The 24,851-nt window shown below is 40.3% G+C and overlaps 1 protein-coding gene across 2 annotated transcripts in view; it reads left to right on the top strand.

The window, feature by feature from the left end:
• PDE4B (phosphodiesterase 4B) overlaps positions 1–24,851 on the top strand; it is a gene marked incomplete at its 5' end in the record, with an annotated part of 484,828 nt that overhangs the window by 341,734 nt on the left and 118,243 nt on the right. For both annotated transcript variants that reach the window (XM_082674895.1, XM_082674896.1), the window contains 3 exons: positions 2,332–2,526; positions 23,745–23,781; positions 23,914–23,984. In XM_082674895.1, the coding sequence (XP_082531021.1) occupies positions 2,332–2,526; positions 23,745–23,781; positions 23,914–23,984 (303 nt within the window). The remainder of the gene's footprint in view (positions 1–2,331; positions 2,527–23,744; positions 23,782–23,913; positions 23,985–24,851) is intronic.

Below are 24,851 nucleotides of genomic sequence, written 5' to 3'. Positions count from 1 at the left end.
GATAGATACCAAATGAATTACAACATGATTACTCATGAAATTTCAAAGCTTATTTATGCCCACTCTTTTTTTTTTTTTTTTTTTTTTTTTTTGCGGTTCGCGGGCCTCTCACTGTTGTGGCTTCTCCCATTGCGGAGACGCGCAGGCTCAGCGGGCATGGCTCACGGGCCCAGCCACTCTGCGGCATGTGGGATCTTCCCGGACCGGGGCACGAACCCCTGTCCCCCACATCGGCAGGCGGACTCTCAACCACTGCGCCACCAGGGAAGCCCTATGCCCACTCTTAAGCTTTATGTAGTCCCATCTTTACCTTTTAAGAGCCTTCCCTCTTTGTCCTTAAAAAGAGTTCAGAGCCAGCATCAAGTCCTAGTTCTACAAGCTCTGGGTGGCACAAAGGAGTCCTTATCCACAAAGGAGCTCTTTTATTTTGCTCAGCAACTAGTACAGATCTCACCCAAGGAAACTGTGCAAGTCAGCTTACGTTATATTTTCACTTGCTGCAATGTATTTGCCTTACAACATAGCTCTACCTCCAGGCAGGCTGGCAAACAGGCTGAAATGTGTGAGTGATTGCCCACCTGCCTGCTTGCCTGCAGTCTCTGAAAGACAGTCCCATCCCAGACCGTGAGCCTGCTGTGAAAATCCATCTGCAGTACCGTGAAAGCCCAAATACATACATTGGGTTGTTATGGCTCTTCCTTGTTCTCTTAACTGGAGGTTCTCACTTGCTGCTTCTTATCAGACACCTGGAGTTTGTGGGTTGGCTAAAAGCAGCTTCTCGGAATGGTCTCCAGGGAAGGATTATGACCCTGAATTCTTTCATTTCTTCTTTCCCTGTTTCAGTGAAACCTACAGCCTCTGGGTAATTTACTGCCTCCCCTGTCTTCATCCAAGGTAACAGCCAAGGTTGCTCATAATCCGATTGACTCTCTACATGCCAAACACACGTTTCGCTTCAATATAGAGACTGAGGGGAAACTGCACTCAGTGATCCAGTGAGCCGTTCTGGAGTTCTGTGATTACTGAAGTCTGAGGTTGTCGAAGCCTGAATTGGAAGACTTGGGTCTTGCAATTCTTACTGTACAGTTACTAGCCTGTGATTTTGAGCTGGTGTTTAAAATCTCTCTAAGCCTCATTTTCCTCAAATGTAGACTGAGATCACAGGGTCGTGATAAGGGTTGTAAATGGAATGATAGATCAGAAAGCAATTTATAAACTAAAAAAATATACGCAAAATCCACCCCAAGAGAGAAGGCTATAAGAACTAGTGAATGAAAAGAACCACAAATGTAGAAATAAATTATGGCAGCTGGATGAGTATAAAGGAAGCCCACTGCTGTGGTCCAGCTTGGAAAAGAGAGCATCCTTAGCCCCGTACCTTCTCCAACAGCTTTCTGCAGAGCTTTAGTCAGAGAGCAGTGAGTGGTCTAGAGAAATACTAGGCAAGAGGGTTACTGTCAATCTGAGGCTAAGGGAGGTTGTGCATGCAGGAAAAATGCATAGGGGATGGTGGAGAGCATGGGAAGGACACAGTGCCTAAAGTAACACCAGGATCAGGAGAGAGAAAACAACAGCCAAAATGTCTACTGCTCCCACCTGTGTGTTCATTGATCAGAGCTTGTTCAAATAATTCTGGACTTGAGGGTACCTTTCCAGAGTGAGGTAGACTGACCAGAAATCTCAATGGCACTCCTCTGCCAGAGTCAGTAGCTGTATCCTCCTCCAGAGAGAAAGCGCTGCAACCCTGGAGGGCTATTCGGCATTACTAGATTAATTAAGTCATTGTGTGTGCTTAAACTTGGATATGAATATTAAGTGTCAGACTGGGCCTCCGGTTTAATCAGCTAGTGCATGTTTTCAGGATAGCACTTTGTTCCTGAAACATTCAGAAATGTGCACGTTGTATCGTTAATGAGACTGTGATATTTATTTATGGCAGGAAGAAGCCTCCCAGCTAAGAAGACTCATTCAAGTGATAGTTGAGTGTCTGGCACTTAGAGCTGTGTTAGATGCTATATCTGGAGTCGCTTATTATCAACAGTTTATTTTATGAATTTGTCAATGTTGCTCATGCCGCTGAAAGGCCATGGGACTTTGCTCCCAGGGTCAAATCCTGGCTCCAGTCTCTGCGGATGACTGAACTTCTGTGGGACTGTTCCGTTTGTATAAAATGAGAATGACTGCAACTCAGAGCTATTTGGAGCCTTAAAACTTTCCATGAAGTGTGAAGTGCTATGTAACGTGCCTGGCACGCATGGGTTCTCCATGTATGTGTGTCAGATGCCCTTCTCTATGTTTCTCATGTGACCACTTTTCTTCTTTCTCTTTAAGCTTTGATGTGGAAAATGGCCCTTCCCCAGGTCGGAGCCCGCTGGATCCCCAGGCCAGCTCTTCCTCTGGGCTGGTACTTCATGCCACCTTTCCCGGGCACAGCCAGCGCAGAGAGTCCTTTCTCTACAGATCAGACAGTGACTATGACTTGTCACCAAAGGCGATGTCGAGAAACTCTTCACTTCCAAGCGAGCAGTAAGTACGAGCTGTCTGGCTCCCAGTTTCACACTTACCTCAACTTTAACCCCATCACATCAGAGCAGCAGCACTGTTCCCCTTTAACCCACAGGGAAGAGGGAGGAGAAAAATGAACAGAGCAGAGGTGACAACAATGACCACCTTAAGGATATTAATGCTCTCTTGCATGAGAAATATGTAGCCGGGGTTCCCAAGAGTGTTTAAAACCTCAGGCAACAGTGTTTGATTTACTTCGGTTATTGACACTTAAAAAATATTATTATTATTTGTCTTCATTTCCTGAACTGCTGAATTGTTTATGGCATGAGAACCTTAACACTGTTTGCAAACCACACTCAAACTTTCCAAGGCATGCGCAGTTTGCATGAGGCTACAGCAGAGAAGGAAAATGGTGGTTGGTGACACACATCCTGTCTGAATGGCCTTTGCTGGGCGACATTTAATAAGCTGTCATCTAGTCACGTGTCTGTGTCCCTTCTCTGGAACCTTAACACAATGCCCACTTGTTGCCTGGCTCCTGGGTGAGACAGAACATACTCCACCACCCTATTAAGCATGGCTGATGTTTCTGTTTTGCTGCTATTAATTGGAGATCTCTAATTTTTATTTAAAGAACAACGAGCGGATTGTGTTACTTGTTTATTAAGTTTCTGAAACCAAATAAAATTGGATGCTGGAATTCATGCCTTAAAAGGTCTCTAGGCACATGTACAATTGTATTTAACATCATATGTTATAAAAATATCAGTAGCTCTCTAAAGTCTCCAGGCTGGAAAATTCCACTGGGCTCTCTTCTGCTGTTGGAAAGGCAGCTAAAAAGAGTCACCCTCTTGTGAAAGGGGCAGGGGGCATTTTAAAGCTACCAATAAAAAGTATTCCCCAGGGGGCTTCCCTTCCCTTCCCTGGTGGCGCAGTGGTTGAGAGTCCGCCTGCCGATGCAGGGGACACGGGTTCGTGCCCCGGTCCGGGAAGATCCCACATGCCGCGGAGCGGCTGGGCCCGTGAGCCATGGCCGCTGAGCCTGTGCGTCCGGAGCCTGTGCTCCGCAACGGGAGAGGCCACAACAGTGAGAGGCCCGCGTAACCGCAAAAAAAAAAAAAAAAAAAAGTATTCCCCAGGGCATTTCCGCCAGCTAATTTTAACAGAGGCACCCATGCCCTAAAATATTTCAATCATTGGGTGGACCAAAATTCATTTATTCACTCATTTGGCAAAAATTTACTGAAGTTCTCCTATGTGCCATGCAGTGTGCCAGGCTTTGGGCATAAAAGGTGAGCAGAACAGTGGGAAAAAATCACAGATGCTTTAAAAACAGACGTTATTCTCTAAAAGTTTGCATGCTCTCAGGGAGGTTACAGTTAAATAAGAAAGATAAGAGGAACACTGCTACTGTGTGGAAGGAAACATTTAGTGAGTGCTTACTATAGGGCCCTGTTCATTTACGTACGTTATCTCTTTTAATCTTTACAAAAGTCTCGTCAGGTAGGCACCATTATTATCTCCACTCTATAGATGATGAACCGAAGACTGAGAAATGAGAAACCTTCCCCTCCCCCATGATTCTATGCCATGCTATATACCTTGATGTAGCTAAGAAAGACCATAGGCAAAACTTTGGGACTTTATTTACCTATGTTCTTCAAACTGCAAAGTAGAACCTCTCCTATCAGGTAGAAAACATGAGTGGAGTAGAGGTAACCTCTTTGCTGTAGATCATGTAGAACCAAGGAAGTTTCTGACCAAGGTTTGGATGGGGCCTTTGACAGTGAACATCCCTGGAATTCTCTCTTCCACCAAAACTAACAGCCTTCTAGACTCCCCTGAGGGAGAGCATAGGAGATGTGTTGAGCTGAAGTAATTAGAGCTTCATTCACATAGTGCTTCACTGGTGAAAGACTAGCTTTGGAAGGCAGCTAATGCCTCCTCCCACCCCCCAGACTCCTGACAAACAGCCTGATGCATCTCAGCGTCACTCAGAGGCTTCCCAGCAGGTTCTAACCAAATTTCAGGTTAAACTCCAGTGATTCCTTACTTAGGACAAAAAGGTTATAGAAATTTTGAACATGAAGAGACTTTCAAGACCACAGTCCAACTCAGTCTATAGCTGTAGAAACAGACATCTAGTTCTGAACGACTCTGCGTTCAGGTCCCTAATACTAATGGTTACCCTCTTTTCAATTTTACCAACCAGGAAAAATTCTCCCCTAACTTTAGAACCTACATAGAGTTGCCAACTTTAGATTTAGGCAAGTAAGGATTATATATGTAAGTTAACTAGTATCATTCTCCCTTAAAAAAAAAAAGAGCGAGTACCTTCAAGATGGTGGAGGAGTAGGAAGTGGAGATCACCTTCCTCCCCACAAATACATCAAAAATACATCTACATGTGGAACAAATCCTACAGAACACCTACTGAAGGCTGGCAGAAGACCTCACACTTCCCAAAAGGGTCTGGGTTCTCTGGGACATTGGACCAGAGACCTGGACATTGGACCACCAGAGACCTCCAGGCCCCACATAACATCAATTGGCGAAAGCTCTCGTAGGGTCCGCCGTCTCAATGCTAAGATGCATCACAACTCATAAAACAGCAAGCTCCAGTGCTGGACACCCCATACCAAACAACTAGCAAGACAGGAACACAACCCCACCCATTATCAGAGAGGCTACCTAAAATCATAAAAGGGGCACAAACACACCAAAACACGCCACCAGACGTGGTCCTGCACAGCAGAAAGATAAGATCCAGCCTCATCCTCTGATCACAGGCACTAGTCTCCTCCACCAGGAAGCCTACACAACCCACTGAAACAACCTTAACCACTGGGGGCAGACACCAAAAAAAGGGGGAACTACGAACTTGCAGCCTGTGAAAAGGAGACCCCAGACACAGTAAGTTAAGCAAAATGAGAAGACACAGAAATACAAAGCAGATGAAGGAGCAAGGTAAAAACCCACCAGACCAAACAAATGAAGAGGAAATAGGCAGTTAACCTGAAAAAGAATTCAGAGTAATGATAGTAAAGATGATCCAAAATCTTGGAAATAGAATGGAGAAAATACAAGAAACTTTTAACAAGGACCTAGAAGAACTAAAGAGCAAACAAACAATGATGAGCAACACAATAAATGAAATTAAAAATTCTCTAGAAGGAATCAATATCAGAAAAACTGAGGCAGAAAAACGGATAAGTGACCTGGAAGATAAAATAGTGGAAATAACTACCGCAGAGCAGAATAAAGAAAAAAGAATGAAAAAAATGAGGACAGTCTCAGAGACCTCTGGGACAACTTTAAATGTGCCAACATTCGAATTATAGGAGTCCCATAAGAAGAAGAGAAAAAGAAAGGGACTGAGAAAATATTGGAAGAGATTATTGTCGAAAACTTCCCTAATATGGGAAAGGAAATAGTCAATCAAGTGCAGGAAGCACAGAGAGTCCCATACAGGATAAATCCAAGGAGAAACATGCCAAGACACATATTAATCAAACTATCAAAAATTAAATACAAGGAAAAGAATATTAAAAGCAGCAAGGGAAAAATGACAAATAACATACAAGGGAACTCCCATAAGGTTAACAGCTGATCTTTCAGCAGAAACTCTGCAAGCCAGAAGGAAGTGGCAGGACATATATAAATTGATGAAAGGGAAAAACCTACAACCAAGATTACTCTACCCAGCAAGGATCTCATTCAGATTCAACAGAGAAATTAAAACCTTTACAGACAAGCAAAAGCTAAGAGAATTCAGCACCACAAAAAGAGCTTTACAACAAATGCTAAAGGAACTTCTCCAGGCAGGAAACAAAAGAGAAGGAAAAGACCTACAATAACAAACCTAAAATAATTAAGAAAATGGTAATAGAAACATACATATTGATAATTACCTTAAATGTAAATGGATTAAATGCTCCAACCAAAAGACATAGACTGGCTGAATGGATACAGAAACAAGATCCATAAATATGCTGTCTACAAGACTCCCACTTCAGACCTAGGGACACATACAGAGTGAAAGTGAGGGGATGGAAAAAGATATTCCATGCAAATGGGAATCAAAAGAAAGCTGAAGTAGTAACTCTCATATCAGACAAAATAGACTTTAAAATAAAGAATGTTATAAGAGACAAAGAAGGACACTACATAATGATCAAAGGATCAATCCAAGAAGAAAATATAACAATTGTAAATATTTTTTCACCCAACATAGGAGCACCCCATTACATTAGGCAAATGCTAACAGCCATAAAACGGGAAATCGACAGTAACACAATAATAGTAAGGGACTTTAACACCCCACTTTCACCAATGGACAGATCATCCAAAATGAAAATAAATAAGGAAACACAAACTTTAAATGAGACATTAAACAAGATGGACTTAATTGATATTTATAGGACATTCCATCCAAAAACAACAGAATACACTTTCTTCTCAACTGTGCATGAAATATTCTCCAGGATAGACCATATCTTGGGTCACAAATCAAGCCTTGGTAAATTTAAGAAAATTGAAATTGTATCAAGTATCTTTTCTGACAACAATGCTATAAGACTAGATATCAATTACAGGGAAAAAAACTGTAAAAAATACAAACACCTGGAGGCTAAACAATATGCTACTAAATAACCAAGAGATCACTGAAGAAATCAAAGAGGAAATCAAAAAATCCCTAGAAACAGATGACAATGAAAACATGATGGCCCAAAACCTATGGGATGCAGCAAAAGCAGTTCTAAGAGGGAAGTTTATGGCAATACAATCCTACCTTAAGAAACAAGAAACAACTCAAATAAACAACCTAACCTTACACCTAAAGCAATTAGAAAGGAGATTTGTTCAAGATGGCAGAGTAGAAGCACATGCTCTCACTCCCTCTTGCAGGAACACCAGAATCACAACTAACTGCTGAACAATCATCAACAGAAAGACACTGGAACTCACCAGAAAAGATACCCCACATCCAAATACAAAGGAGAAGCCACATGAGATGGTAAGAGGGGTGCAATCGCAATAAAATCAAATCCCGTAACTGCTGGGTGAGTGACTCACAAACTGGAGAACACATACGACAGAAGTCCACCCACTAGAGTGAAGGTTCTGAGCCCCATGTCAGGCTTCCCAATCTGGGGGTCCAGCAACGGGAGGAGGAATTCCTAGAGAATCAGACTTTGAAGGCTAGCGGGATTTGATTGCAGGACTTTGACAGGACTGGGGGAAACAGAGACTCCACTCTTGGAGGGCACACACAAAGTAGTGTGCACACCAGGACCCAGGGGAAGAAGCAGTGACCCCATAGGAGACTGAACCAGACCTACATGCTAGTGTTGGAGAGTCTCCTGCAGAGGCAGGGGGTGGCTGTGTCTCACCGTGAGGACAAGGACACTGGCAACAGAAGTTCTGGGAAGTACTACTTGGTGTAAGCCCTCCCAGAGTCTGCCTTGAGCCCCACCAAAGAGCCTGGATAGGCTCCAGTGTTGGGTCACATCAGGCCAAACAACCAACAGGGAGGGAACCCAACCCCACCCATCAGCAGACAGGCGGATTAAAGTTTTACTGAGCTCTGCCCACCAAAGCAACAGCCAGCTCTACCCACTACCAGTCCCTCCCATCAGGAAACTTGCACAAGCCTCTTAGATAGCCTCATCCACGGGAGGGCAGACAGAAGAAGCAAGAAGAACTACAATGCTGCAGCCTGTGGAACAAAAACCACATTCACAGAAAGATAGACAAGATGAAAAGGCAGAGGGCTATGTACCAGATGAGGCAACAAGATAAAACCCCAGAAAAACAACTAATGAAGTGAAGACAGGGAACCTTCCAGAAAAAGAATTCAGAATAAAGATGGTGAAGATGATCCAGGACCTCGGAAAATGAATGGAGGCAAAGATCAAGAAGATGCAAGAAATGTTTAACAAACATCTAGAAGAATTAAATAACAAACAAACAGAGATAAACACTACAATAATTGAAATGAAAAATACACTAGAAGGAATCAAGAGCAGAATAACTGAGGCAGAAGAACGGATACGTGACCTGCAAGACAGAATGGTGGAATTCATGGCTGCAGAACAGAATAAAGAAAACAGAATGAAAAGAAATGAAGACAGCCTAAGAGGCCTCTGGGACAACATTAAATGCAACAACATTCACATTATAGGGGTCCATAATGAGAAGAGAGTGAGAAAGGACCTGAGGAAATATTTGAGAGATTATAGTCGAAAATTTCCCTAACATGGGAAAGGAAATAGCCACCCATGTACAGGAAATGCAGAAAATCCCATAAGAATAAACCCAGGAAGAAACATGCCGAGACACATAGTAATCAAGTTGGCAAAAATTAAAGACGAAGAAAAATTATTGAAAGCAGCAAGGGAAAAATGACAAATAATATACAAGGGAACTCCCATAAGGTTAACAGCTGATTTCTCAGCAGAAACTCTACAAGCCAGAAGGGAGTGGCATGACATATTTAAAGTAATGAAAGGGAAGAACCTACAACCAAGATTACTCTACCCGGCAAGGATCTCATTCAGATTCGCTAGAGAAATCAAAAGATTGACAAACAAGCAAAAGCTAAGAGAATTCAGCACCACCAAACCAGCTCTACAACAAATGCTAAAGGAACTTCTCTAAGTGGGAAACACAAGAGAAGAAAAGGACCTACAAAACCAAACCCAAAACAATTACAAAAATGGTCATAGGAACATACATATAAATAATTACCTTAAACATGAATGGATTAAATGCTCCAACCAAAAGACACCAGCTTGCTGAATGGATACAAAAACAAGACCCATATATATGCTGTCTACAAGGGAACCACTTTAGACCGAGCAACACATACAGACTGAAAGTGAGGGGATGGAAAAAGATATTCAATGCAAATGGAAATCAAAAGAAAGCTGGAGTAACAATACTCATCTTAGATAAAATAGACTTTAAAATAAAGAATGTTACAAGAGACAATGAAGGAGACTACATAATGATCAAGGGATCAACCCAAGAAGAAGATATAACAATTATAAATATATATGCACCCAACATAGGAGCACCTCAATACATAAGGCAACTGCTAACAGCTGTAAAGGAGGAAACCGACAGTAACACAATAATAGTGGGGGACTTTAACACCTCAGTTACACAATGGACGGATCATGCAAACAGAAAATTAATAAGGAAACAGAAGCTTTAAATGACACAGTAGACCAGATAGATTTAATTGATATTTATAGGACATTCCATCCAAAAACAGCAGATTACACTTTCTCTCAAGTGCGCACGGAACACTCTCCAGGATAGATCATATCTTGGGTGACAAATCAAGCCTCAGTAAATTTAAGAAAATTGAAATCATATCAAGCATCTTTTCTGACCACAATGCTATGAGATTAGAAATGAATTACAGAGGAAAAAACATAAGAAACACAAGCATATGGAGGTTAAACAATACATTACTAAATAACCAAGAGATCACTGAAGAAATCAAAGGGGAAATCAAAATATACCTAGAGACAAATGATAATGAAAACACGATGATCCAAAACCTGTGGGATGCAGCAAACGCAGTTATAAGAGGGAAGTTTATAGCTATGCAGGCCTACCTCAAGAAACAAGAAAAATTTCAAATAAACAATCTATCCTTACACCTAAAGGATCTGGAGAAAGAAGAACAAACAAAACCCAAAGTTAGTAGAAGGAAAGAAATCATAAAGATCAGAGAATAAATAAATGAAGCAGAAACAAGGGGAAAATAGCAAAGATTCTATAAAACCAAAAGCTGGTTCTTTGAGAAGAGAAACAAAATTGATAGACCATTACCCAGACTCATCAAGAAAAAGAGGGAGAGGACTCAAATCAATAAAATTAGTCATGAAAAAGGAGATGTTACAACAGACACTGCAGAAATACAAAGCATCCGAAGAGATTACTACGAGCAACTCTATGCCAATAAAATGGACAACCTGGAAGCAATGGACAAATTCTTGGAGAGGTATAACCTTCCAAGAGTGAAGCAGGAAGAAATAGAAAATATGAACAGACCTATCACAAGTAAGTAAATTGAAACTGTGATTAAAAATCTTCCAATAAACAAAGTCCAGGACCAGATGACTTTACAGGTGAATTCTATCAAAAATTTAGAGAAGAGCTAACACCCATCCTTCTCAAACTCTTCCAAAAAATTGCAGAGGAAGGAACATTCCCAAACTCATTCTATAAGGCCACCATCACCCTCATACCAAAAACAGACATACTACAAAAAAAGAAAATTACACACCAATATCACCGATGAATATAGATGCAAAAATCCTCAGCATAAGACTAGCAAACAGAATCCCACAACACATTAAAAGGATCATACACCATGATCAAGTGGGTTTATCCCAGGCATGCAGGGATTCTTCAATATACACAAATCAATCAATATGATACACTATATTAACAAATTGAAGAATAAAAACCATATGATCATCTCAATAGATGCAGAAAAAGCTTTTGACAAAATTCAACACCGATTTATCATAAAAGCTCTCGAGAAAGTGGGCATAGAGAGAACCTACCTCAACATAATAAAGGCCATATATGACAAACCCACAGCAAACATCATTCTCCATGGTGAAAAACTGAAAACATTTCCTCTAAGATCAGGAACAAGGCAAGGATGTCCACTCTCGTCACTATTATTCAACATACTTTTGGAAGTCCTAGCCACGGCAATCACAGAAGAAGAAGAAATAAAAGGAATACAAATTGGAAAAGAAAATGTAAAACTGTCACTGTTTGGAGCTGACGTGATACTATACATAGAGAATCCTAAAGATGCCACCAGAAAACTACTAGAGCTAATCAATGAATTTGGTATACTAGCAGGATACAAAATTAATGAACAGAAATCTCTTGCATTCCTATACACTAATGATGAAAAATCTGAAAGAGAAATTAAGGAAGTACTCCCATTTACCATTGCAACAAAAAGAAAAAAAATACCTAGGAATAAACCTACCTAGAGAGACAAAAGAGCTTTATGCAGAAAACTATAAGACACTGTTGAAAGAAATTAAAGATGATACCAACAGATGGAGAGATATACCATGTTCTTGGATTGGAAGAATCAATACTGTGAAAAAGACTATACTACCCAAAGCAATCTACAGATTCAATGCAATCCCTATTAAACTACCAGTGGCATTTTTTACAGAACTAGAACAAAAAATCTTAAAATTTGTATGGAGACAAAGAAGACCCCAAATAGCCAAAGCAGTCTTGAGGGAAAAAAACAGAGCTGGAGGAATCAGCCTCCCTGACTTCAGACTATACTACAAAACTACAGTAATGAAGACAATATGGTACTGACACAAAAACAGAAACACAGATCAATGGAACAAGATAGAAAGCCCAGAGATAAACCCCCATGCATCTATGGTCAACTAATCTATGACAAAGGAGGCGAGGATATACAATGGAGAAAAGACAGTCTCTTCAATAAGTGGTGCTGGGAAAACTGGAGAGCTACATGGAAATGAATGAAATTAGAACACTCCCTAACACCATACACAAAAATAAACTCAAAGTGTATTAGAGACCTAAATGTAAGACCAGAAACTATAAAACTCTTAGAGGAAAACATAGGAAGAACACTCCTTGACATAAACCACAGCAAGATCTTTTTTGATCCACCTCCTAGAGTAATGGAAATAAAAACAAAAATAAACAAATGGGACCTAGTAAAACTTAAAAGCTTTTGCAAAGCAAAGGAAACAAAACAAAAAGACAACCCTCAGAATGTGAAAAATATTTGCAGACGAATCAACGGACGAAGGATTAATCTCTGAAATATATAAACAGCTCATGCAGCTCAATATCAAAACAACAAACAACCCAATCAAAAAATGGGCAGAATACCTAAATAGACATTTCTCCAAAGAGGACATACAGATCCCAGGAAGCACATGAAAAGCTGCTCAACATCACTAGCTATTACAGAAATGCAAATCAATACTATAATGACATATCACCTCACACCAGTTAGAATGGGCATCATCAGAAAATCTACAAATAACAAATGCTGGAGAGGGTGTGGAGAAAAGGGAACCCTCTTGCATTGTTGGTGGGAATGTAAACTGATACAGCCACTATGGAGAACAGTATGGAGGTTCCTTCAAAAACTATAAATAGAATTGCCATATTACCCAACAATCCCACGACTGGGCATATATCCAGAGAAAACCATAAATCAAAAAGACACATGCACCCCAATGTTCATTGCAGCACTATTTACAATAGCCAGGTCATGGAAGCAACCTAAATGCCCATTGACAGATGAATGGATAAGGAAGATGTGGTACATATATACAATGGAATATTAATCAGCCAAAAAGGAACAAAATTGGGTCATTTGTAGAGATGTGGATGAATCTAGAGACTGTCATACAGAGTGAAGTAAGTCTCAAAGAGAAAAACAAATATCACATATTAAAGCATATATGTGGAATCTAGAAAAATGGTACAGATGATCTGGTTTTCGGGGCAGAAATTGAGACACAGATGTAGAGAACAAACGTATGGACAAGGGGGGAGAGCAGCGGCGGGTGGGGGTGGTGATGGTGGGATGAATTGGGAAATTGGGATTGACATGCTTACACTGATGTGTATAAAGTGGATGACTAATAAGAACATGTTGTATAAAAAAATAAATAAAATAAAATTCAAAAGAAAAAAAAAGCAATTAGAGAAAAAAGAACAAACCCCCCCCAAAGTTAGCAGAAGGAAAGAAATCATAAAGATCAGATCAGAAATAAATGAAAAAGAAATGAAGGAAACAATAGCAAAGATCAATAAAACTAAAAGCTGCTTCTTTGAGAAGATAAACAAAATTGATAAACCATTATCCAGACTCATCAGGAAAAAAAGGGAGAAGACTCAAATCAACAGAATTAGGAATGCAAAAGAAGTAACAACTGACACTGCAGAAATATGAAAGATCGTGAGTGATTACTACAAGCAACTATATGCCAATAAAATGTACATCCTGGAAGAAATGGACCAATTCTTAGAAAAACACAACCTTCTGAGACTGAATCAGGAAGAAATAGAAAATATAAACAGACCTATCACAAGCACTGAAATTGAAACTGTGATTAAAAATCTTCCAACAAACAAAAGCCCAGGAATATGTGGTTTCACAGGTGAATTCTATCAAACATTAAGAGAAGAGCTAACACCTATCCTTCTCAAACTCTTCCAAAATATAGCAGAGGGAGAAACACTCCCAAACTCATTCTACAAGGCCACCATCACCCTTATACCAAAACCAGAAAAACATGTCACACACGCACAAAATAAATTACAGGCCAATATCACTAATGAACATAGATGCAAAAACCCTCAACAAGATACTAGCAAACAGAATCCAACAGCACATTAAAAGGATCATACACCATGATCAAATGGGTTTTATCCGAGGAATGCAAGGATTCTTCAATATATGCAAATCAATCAATGTGATATACCACATTAACAAACTGAAGAATAAAAACCATATGATCATCTCAGTAGATGCAGAAAAAGCTTTTGACAAAATTCAACACCCATTTATGATAAAAAACCCTCCAGAAAGTAGGCATAGGGGGAACTTACCTCAACATAATAAAGGCCATATATGACAAACCCACAGCCAACACCATTCTCAATGGTGAAAACTGAAACCATTTTCTCTAAGATCAGGAACAAGACAAGGTTGTCCACTCTCACCACTATTATTCAACATAGTTTTGGAAGTTTTAGCCACAGCCATCAGAGAAGAAAAAGAAATAAAAGGAATCCAAATTGGAAAAGAAGAAGTAAAACTGTCACTGTTTGCAGATGACATGACACTACACATAGATAATCCTAAAGATGCCACCAGAAAACTACTAGAGCTAATTAATGAATTTGTTAAAGTAGCAGGGTGCAAAATTAGTGCACAGAAATCTCTCATTCCTATACACTAATGATGAGAAATCTGAAAGAGAAATTAAAGAAATTAAAGAGAAATTAAATCTGAAAGAGAAATCTGAAAGAGAAATTAATAAAATACCTAGGAATAAACCTACCTAAGGAGACAAAAGACCTGTATGCAGAAAACTCTAAGACACTGATGAAAGAAATTAAAGATGATACAAACAGATGGAGAGATATACCCTGTTCTTGGATTGGAGAAATCAACATTGTGAAAATGACTATACTACACAAAGCAATCTACAGATTCAATGCAATCCCTATCAAACTACCACTGACAATTTTCACAGAACTAGAACAAAAAATTTCACAATTTGTATGGAAACACAAAAGACCCCAAATAGCCAAAGCAATCTTGAGAAAGAAAAACGGAGCTGGACGAATCAGGCTCCCTGACTTCAGACTATACTACAAAGCTACAGTAATCAAGATAGTGTGGTACTGGCACAAAAACAGAAATATAGATCAATGGAACAGGATAGAAAGCCCAGAGATAAACCCATGCACATATGGTCACCTTATTTTTGATAAAGGAGGCAAGAATATACAATGAAGAATAGTGGTGCTTCAATAAGTGGTGCTGGGAAAACTGGACAGCTACATGTAAAAGAATGAAATTAGAACACTCCCTAACACCACACACAAAAATAAACTCAAAATGGATTAAAGACCAGACTAAGGCCAGACAGTATGAAACTCTTAGAGGAAAACATGGGAAGAACACTCTATGACAAAAATTACAGCAAGATCCTTTTTGTCCCTCCTCCTAGAGAAATGGAAATAAAAACAAAAATAAAAAAATGGGACCTAATGAAACTTTAAAGCTTTTGCACAGCAAAGGAAACCATAAACAAGACTAAAAGACAACCCTCAGAATGGGAGAAAGCATTTGCAAACAAAGCAGCGGACCAAGAATTAATCTCCAAAGTTTACAAGCAGCTTATGCAGCTCAATATTAAAAAAACAAACAACCCAATCCAAAAATAGGCAGGACACCTAAATAGACATTTTTCCAAAGAAGATATACAGATTGCCAATACACACATGAAAGGATGCTCAACATCACTAATCACTAGAGAAATGCAAATCAAAACTACAATGAGGTATCACCTCACACCAGTCAGAATGGCCATCATCAAAAAATCCACAAACAATAATTGCTGGAGAGGGTGTGGAGAAAAGGGAACCCTGTTGCTCTTATGGTGGGAATGTAAATTGGTACAGCCACTGTGGAGAACAGTATGGAGGTTCCTTAAAAAACTAAAAATAGAACTACCATATGACCCAGCAATCCCACTGCTGGGCATATACTCTGAAAAATATATAATTCAAAAAGAGTCATGTACCACAATGTTCATTGCATCACTATTTCCAATCGCCAGGACATGGAAGCAACCTAACTGTCCATCGACCCATGAATAGGTAAAGAAGATGTGGCACATATATATAATGGAATATTATTCAGCCATAAAAAGAAACAAAATTGAGTTATTTGTAGTGAGGTGCATGGACCTAGAGTCTGTCATACAGAGTGAAGTAAGTCAGAAAGAGAAAAAAAAGTACTGTATGCTAACACATATATATGGAATCCAAAAAATAAATAAATAAATAAATAAATAAATATATATATATATATATATAGTTCTGAAGAACCTAGGGCAGGACAGGAATAAAGATGCAGATGTAGAGAATGGACTTGAGGACACGGGGAGGGGGAAGGGTAAGCTGGGACGAAGTGAGAGAGTGGCATGGACATATATATACTACCAAATGTAAAATAGATAGCTACTGCGAAGCAGCCGCATAGCACAGGAAGATCAGCTCAGTGCTTTATGACCACCTAGAGGGGTGGGGTAGGGAGGGTGGGAGGGAGATGCAAGAGGGAGGGGATATGGGGATGTATGTATATGTATAGCGGATTCACTATGTTATACAGCAGAAACCAACACAGTACTGTAAAGCAATTATACTCTGATAAAGATATTAAAAAGAAACCAAACCAGAACTTAAAAATATAATAAGGGCACACTTTCGTAATAAAGAATGGTCCTTCCCAAGAAAACACAGTTGTAAACATGATCTCATCCTATCAAAGATACTAATAACAAGATATATTAAAAGCTTTGAGTGAATAAAAATAGCCCAGAATTTTGTTTTGCAAATATTTCAGCATGCCAGTAAAACTTTCATGTGTTTGTCAGTTTAGGAATTTATATTTCTCAACAGAACAAGAAGTAGAACTTGAATATCCAGATTCTTCTGAAATTTCGTTTTTTCAGGACCATGTTGGAAAATCCAGTTTTACACAGGTATTTTGAGCTAACCTGAAGTAATGCTCTCAAGGCTATTTCACCCGATTATTACTCTTCAGTGATTTGAAATAGAGGAGCAGCAGCCCCTGAACCTCTTACTGCTTCTCCTGCCTTCTACCCATAAAGCCAAGAAAAAGAAGGACAATTATAGATTTCGAGTCTTGACGTGAAGGCTGCTAGATGGGGGCTGCAGCATGTTCCCCGCTCAGGAGCCCCTCTCTCCAGAACAGAACAGTCACGAATTTACACACGAGGTAGAAAACTTTGCATAATTCCTCAGCATTAAATCTTAACAGTAGAGACAAAACTAGCTTTTTAAAACTTCTCATCTCAGCTCTTTCAGGAGGAAACATATAGGCAGGGAGAATGAGTGAAAAAGATATTGAGTTAAAAAGTAAATGGAACATTAAAAGTGGCTTTAGCATACAGCAACAAAAGAGAGACTGAAATAATGCTTTCTAGTAAAGAAAACAAGATCACCATTGGGGCTTCCCTGGTGGCACAGTGGTTGAGAGTCCGCCTGCCGATGCAGGGGACACGGGTTCGTGCCCCGGTCTGGGAAGATCCCACATGCCGCAGAGCGGCTGGGCCCGTGAGCCATGGCCGCTGAGCCTGCGCGTCCGGAGCCTGTGCTCTGCAATGGGAGAGGCCACAACAGTAAGAGGCCCACATACCGCAAAAAAAAAAAAAAAAAAAAAATCACCATTGGATCCCAAAAGGAAATTTCACATGCTCTCCTAGATGTGGCAATAATTTATTGGTTTCTGTTTCGTTCTAGTAAAGAATGCTTTCTAGTAAAGAAAACAAGATCACCATTGAATCCCAAAAGGAAATTTCACATGCTTTCCTAGATGTGGCAATAATTTATTGGTTTCTTCCTGTGTCGTAGTCATCTTTAGCGTAATGTCTTTGTATACCAAGGTATAGATTTCCCAATAGGAACATAAAGTACCGGAAACTGGTGAGGCCAGTTAGATTACCCCAAGCTGTGGCGGGAACCACCCTGGACAGAACCAAGTTTTAATTACCTACCAGTAAAGCCACAGGGAAGCAAGAGCCATGTTTCCTTCATTTGGTCATCCCATTTGTAGTCTTACACAGACAAGGAACTTTTTAAAGCCATCATTTGTATGAGATGTAAGTAGTCTCTAGAGAGAGCAGTCAAGGGAAATGAGATCTGAGAACCAAGAGGAAAAGCAGAAATAAGAGCGCACTTGAATTTAAGACCTGTTTATTGATGGACTACCAAAAAAGTACAATGTGGTGTCTAAGACTTGAGTTACAGCCATCATACTTACTAGCACCCTGGCTTTAAGACATTGAGTATTTTTTGTAGTGTCTAAATTACCTGTAAATAAAAGCACACGTTTATTAAGCATTTCCTATATACTATTTAAAGTCCTTTACATATTTTAACTCATTTAATCCCTATAACCCCAAGGTAGTTGGTACTGTAATTTTCTTGTCTTAAAGATGAGGACACTGAAGTACAGAGAGGTTAAGTAACCTGCCCAGTAAATGGGGAATCACGGCTTAAATCCAGGGAGTCTAGATGATTAAACCATATGGTTATCCAGTACATAAACAGACTCTAAATCATGATGAAAAATAAAAAGAATGATACGAATCTCTGCTCTGCCTGCCTTTCCAGCTGTTATGAAGATTATATACATCCTTTCTTTTAACAAAAATTTACTTACCTTTAGGCACTTTGCAAACAAATGAGACACTTTCTTTGTCTTCAGGGGAGCTAAAAGATTAGTAAGTCAATAGGCAGTTGTAATACCTTCAGAAAAGGGCAATGTCTATGGAAAGGGTTGCACTAGACTTTGAGAGATCTGGCCAGGCAAGGCGAGCAGCCTGCTTCGAGGGGTTACAGCTAAGCTAAAGGAGTTAGCCAGGCAGAAAGGTGTGCAGGAGGAAGGGCTATGCGCTCACTAACTCTCTTGCTGTCAAGAACATCTGGGGGGACCACAGCTCAATATGGCTCGGGCAGAGAACATGAGAGGATGAGGAAGTGGTGAGAGACGAAGCCAGAGAAGTAAGCAGTTCCCTCATCACAAAGGGCCTATGTGAGGAGTTGGTATTTATGCTGCAGACAAGCAGTGGGGGGCTACGAAAGGCTTTAAAACAGGAAAATACATATTCAGATGAATGTTTTTGAAAGATAACTCTGATTACAGTCTAAAGAACAGTTTGGGGGCTTCCCTGGTGGTGCAGTGGTTGAGAGTCCGCCTGCCGATGCAGGGGACCCGGGTTCGTGCCCCGGTCCGGGAAGATCCCACGTGCTGCGGAGCGGCTGGGCCCGTGAGCCATGGCTGCTGGGCCTGTGCGTCCGGAGCCTGTGCTCCGCAACGGGAGAGGCCACAGCAGTGAGAGGTCCGCGTACCGGGAAAAAAAAAACAAAAACAAAACACTTTAGAGGGTGGACAAGCCTAAAGATGTTTCCAAGAGCCAAATGGGAAGCTGCTTCGGTAATCTGCATCTTAAAGGATGGGGATCTACATGAGAACAGATCCAGTGGGCGATTAATAAATATTTGCAAGTTAGGATCAGCATATGTTGGTGGTTGACTGTGGGATGAGGGAAAAGAAGGTTTCAGGCTTGACCAACAAGATAGATGCTTGCACCATTCCCCAGGGTCAAGAACATACTCTTACCACATGAAATAAGGGACATGAAAATGCTTTGTAAACTGTAAAGTACAATATAAATATTAGTTCTCTTGATTGTAATGGGGGCAGAAATGACTACCCTAAAGAAGTTCTCACCAGCTGGGAAGATAGACATGAAACCTACTATAATGAAATAATGATACCTACTACTAATACGAATAACTATAGCTAATGAAAGTGCCTTTATGTGCCTAGCACTGTTGTAAGAGTTGTACATATATAATAACTTATTTAATTCTCACAACACCCTATTTTACAGGTGAAGAAAGTGAGCCATAGAGAGGTTGCCTAATGTCTCATAGTTAGTAATAGTGCAACTGAGAAACAAACCAACACTGGCTCCAAAAGCTGTGCTCTTAACTACAATAGCATATGTCTCTCTCTAAGGCAGACGAAAATTAGTATTACAAGAAAAGTACGTGTAGTCATGAAACAGAGGAAGTTAATATTAATAAAACCCAGAGCGTAGCAGTAGGAAGCAGCATTTTTGCTTCCTAGAAAAGCATTCATTGTTGAGAGCAGACCTACACTCAATTCTAAGACCCACAGAGTTCTATCTCCAATTATCCTACAAACGTGTAATGTGCTAGTTTTGTCACTAGATGGTGCTCGTGCCACGGTTCTGAATATCTGGCCTCGTTCCTGAGAGGTATTGTCCGCTCTAGTGGTTTGGACAACTAAGAAGTACATCAGTTTTCATAACCAATCAAGTGTTTTGTTACATTCATGCATTTTATTATTAATGTACCAAATTATGATTTTAAAAATTGAGAACGGTTTTATAAATAATCTGGCTATACTCAAATAAAAGATTTTTTCTTTTGTTTCTTCAACTTGCTATGAGTTATCTATGAATTACCTGATCATTTCTCTAGCAACTACTGTCTGATATACAGCATTAGCTTTTACAGCTCCAATTCTTTAAGGGACCCAGTGCTGGGGATCTGAAAATTCGTCCCTTGCCTCTGAGTGTTCTGCTCTCCTAAACTTCAAAATTTCATGATAATAGTCATTTTGACACCGAGCCCTCTCTTAATGTGTTTTTTTCTCTTAACCTGTGTTTAATCATTAGTTTGTACTAATGATTAGTAGCTTTTTAGTTTTAGTAGCTCCCCACTCATGCAACAATACATCAGCTTTAGGTACTACATATGTATGAGATTTGCTTGTATTATCTAACTTTTGTTGGACATGTAGACTCCAGAAATCCAGGAGCCATAGATGACCTACTTAAGTCTAACACTGTCATTTTATACCTAGCTCACCCTGATGTCTTCTGAACAATGTGAACTTCACAGCAGAAATCTGAACAAATAGAAAGATATTTCATCCATCTCCAAAAAATAGCTTGGGAAGGGGCAGTTCTTGTAATAGCTCGCCACCCTGCATTTATCACAACTACTCCTCTCTTAACAAGAGCCCTGAGGTTCTCCCTTTGACTCTCTCTCTCTATACACCCCTGCCATTGCTTTAAGGGGCCCCACTGTTGTAGGTACCTCCTAAATCTCTAGCTCTAACCCCCATATTTCAGTCTTCCCACGTGCTGTTTCCACCAGGATATCAACGAATACCTTAAAACTCAACATGTGAGAAGGTGACACGTCTCCTCCAACTCCTCACTTTTTAACTTCTACTCACAACTTCACTATTTTCCCAGATACCCATTTTTAAAACTGAAAATAGTATTTCTTTATGACCCCTTATCCAATTCAATGCCAAGTCCTTGGCAAGACGTTCAGGGTCTATTCCATTTGTCTTTTCCTGTTTCTTCCTCTGCCTCACCGATGTCTTCTCATCCGAATGACGGCGATACCCCCTAACCCATCTTCCTGGCTCTGTCCTCTCTTCCATCCATCTCTTGAATCCATAGCATTTTATTGGGTTGGCCCAAAAGTTTGTTCAGATTTTTCCATAATATGTTATGGAAAAACCTGGGACTTCCCTGGTGGCTCAGTTGTTAAGAATCCACCTGCCAATGCAGGGGACACGGGTTCCATCCCCGGTCTGGGAAGATCCCATGTGCCACGGAGCAACTAAGCCCGTGTGCCACAACTGCTGAGCCTGCACTCTAGAGCCTTCGAGCCACAACTACTGAGCCCGCGAGCCACAACTACTGAGGCCGCGAGCCACAACTACTGAAGCCTGTGTGCCTAGAGCCCGTGCTTCACAACAAGAGAAGCCACACAATGAGAAGCCCGCACACTGCAACAAAGAGTAGCCCCCGCTCTCTGCAACTAGAGAAAACCCATGCAGCAGCAAAGACTCAACGCAGCCAAAAAAAAAAAAAAAAAAAAAAAAGCAGACAAACTTTTTGGTCAACCCAATACTTTCTAAAGCACTTTTCTGTTTGCCTTTCTCACTAGAAGCCTTCACTGGCTCATTTCTTTTACTGAGTTGAGCGCCAGCTCCACAACCATTGTCCACAATGTCCATAACGTGGGTGTGGGGGGACCTTTGAGTCTTATCCCCTACAAATGTCTGTCACTGCTCAGCTCTAAACAGCCACCAAGCATCTCCATGTTGAGGACTTTCGCATTTCAATGCCTCGGTTCTTGCATTTTTCTCATTAGTAGCACCTACCATCCGTGCCTTTTAAAGCCTGCCCTTCAAGGTTCATCTCGAATACCATTCATTCAATCAAGCCTTTTCTACTATGTCTAATCTGTAATTATCACATCTCCTTTGCACCCCATTAAGTATCAATTGTTTGTATTTCTCATTCTGTATTTATAATATCTACTGCAGTGTTTTGGACATTTTTCTGTCTCCTCTGTTTTAATTTGTGGGGATCATGAATTCTGTATAATTCAATCAACTATGCAGGGTCGTCATAAAACAGGAAACATAATGTTTAAAAGCATAGATTTTTGGAATCAGTCTTAGTTCTTTCATTTATTAGCTGTGTGCTAGTTAAGCAGTTGCTTACCTGCTCTGAGCGTTGATATTATCTATAAAATGGGAATAAGAGTCGTTGCCCCAGTTCTTGTTACAAGAATTAAATGAGATTTCATGCAGGGGCTGACAGATGGTAATCACTCAAAGAATGCTTACTCTTGTCAGTGTTCTTTTTATAGTCACTTAGTCACTGTACACATCAGATGCACAGGAAGTTTAATGAAATTGAAGGAGGACTTCTAGCTAAAGACCAAGGTAGAAAGGAAAATATTGTATTAAATAATACCCCAAAGTAAAAGCCCATGCCAGAGAAGAGGCCCCCAAGGATGTAGGTGTTATCCAACAGGCCTCTAGGCCTCACCTAATGCCTGGTACCGGGCAGGTGTTTAATAACCATTGGTTGCAGTCCCGTCGTTAGCGAATAAGGTGCCATATACGTGTGGTGATCGTGAAGACAGAGAAGATGATCAGACAGTGAAGGAAACTCACTGTCCACCACCTTCTGTGCGACTGTTAGGATTTACACTGCGATAGCGAATTGGCCTGATTGTGCGTCTGCAGCTCAGGCCAGCCTGTCTTCTAACGGTTTTAACGGAGACCTTGCTGAATGCGGATTTAAGAAGAGGTAGCAACGCATGTGTCAGAGAGAGAGTGCACTTCTGAAAACACACTTTTGACTATTCCTAAGTACAGATTTATGTAACACTAGGTTCAGCTGAATCAGATCTTTGGGACAAAGTGAGAGACAATGATATAATAGTAGGTTCAGTCCCTACACTACACTCCCTTAAAAGCTTTTCCTTCGGTACTTTAAGAAAAAAGTTGTCTTAAAAACAAAACGTAATGGGATTCCCAGACAGAAATCTGTGTTTAAATGGCATGAAGGCTGTGGTTCACATCAACAAAAGCGAGGAAGTCCAAAGTTAACCTTTATCCAGACTGTGACGCCATTTTTTCCAACTCTATGTGTGCCTGTGAGCAGCCCGCCTTTTGAAGTTCCTGGCTCTGGCCACCAAAATCCACAAATTGCTCTGAATTACAGTACTCTGGGTCTGCTATTTAATGGGAAAATACCCTGAAGATATACGCTTACTTGCAAGTGTTTTTATGTATAGCCACTGTACATCCAGGAGCCATGAACCTGGTGGGTTTTTTTCTTTCAAGTTCCTGAAATCCCCATCTGCACCTAAATCAGTCCTGCCTTATATCCAGGTGGAAGAATTTGTGTAACATTTGTATTGCTAACACTGATGAAGTTTCATATTACAGCTTATATGACACAGTTATAATTCAAATGCATTTACAAAATGTTTCTTTTCTCTCTTTTCACCAGACATGGCGATGACTTGATTGTAACGCCTTTTGCCCAGGTATGTATCATGCTGACCTGCCTCCTTCTCGCTCCGTCTCTGGGTGTAGTTTCTAAGTATAGCCTCTAAACCTGCCCATTCCTCTCCTTTTGTTCCGAACCATTCCTAACAGTGGAAACATTTTACTTCTAGGTCCTTGCCAGCTTGCGAAGTGTGAGAAACAACTTCACCGTACTGACCAACCTCCACGGAACACCCAACAAGTAAGCATGCACTTTTTGTGGAGTTATAAATCCTTTCCATAAAGGCGAAACCCTGAACAGCACTAAAAAAACCCACAACCTAACACTCATGCATGGCATTTGCCCTCCTAGCTAGGTTAGGATACATGATAAAATTTAAAGCAGGATGGATCACCATAGTATTTTAGAACTGGTAAGATGTTAGAAATTAGTCCAGATCTTATTGTCTTTGTGCCTTTAACACTTAGTAGACAGGAGTTCAACAGATGAAAACATGAGATGGGTTTTTTTTTTGTACCTTTGTATTTACTACTTGAAAGTGTGAAGATTCATCAGTAAAGACCGTAAATTCTATTAAAATTCTTTTGGAATAAACTATTAACGAGTTCAGAGAATTCAAACTTAAAATGACACGTACCAAAAGTGCAGGTCCAGGTTGCCTATTTTTTGATAATATATAAACAGGTTCATGTAATTTGATGATAAGAGTGGGATTATCTTCTCTTCTGCCCTCAACGAGCTACATAAGCTTGGCCATTTCAACTAACAGGGCTGAACATTGGTGTCCTCATCTGTTAAATGAGAGGTTTGAACTTAATAACACTGCAGTAATTTTCTCCTCCGAAATCATTTCAATCTGTGGGTCTAAGTGCTATGCAGTTCACTATCCAGCAATTTAAAACTCATCACAGGGATCAGAAGGTCATAGAATCAATGATCCTGGGATGGTAGGGCCAGAGGAGAACTTTGAGAAATGACTCAGCCTCTTTGTTTTACAGAAGGAGAAAGCAGGCCCTCAGAAGTCCAGCAAGTTGCTAACAACCACACCATAGGCTAAAGATGCGCCAGGGCCAAATCCTAAATCTCCTGATTTTCCTCAGCTAGGGT

The sequence above is a fragment of the Grampus griseus genome (genome assembly GCF_964374135.1).
Source record: "Grampus griseus genome assembly, chromosome: 1".
NCBI lineage: Eukaryota > Metazoa > Chordata > Mammalia > Artiodactyla > Delphinidae > Grampus > Grampus griseus.
The sequence above is the reverse complement of the archived record's forward strand: the minus strand, read 5'-3'. Positions and strand labels throughout refer to the sequence as shown.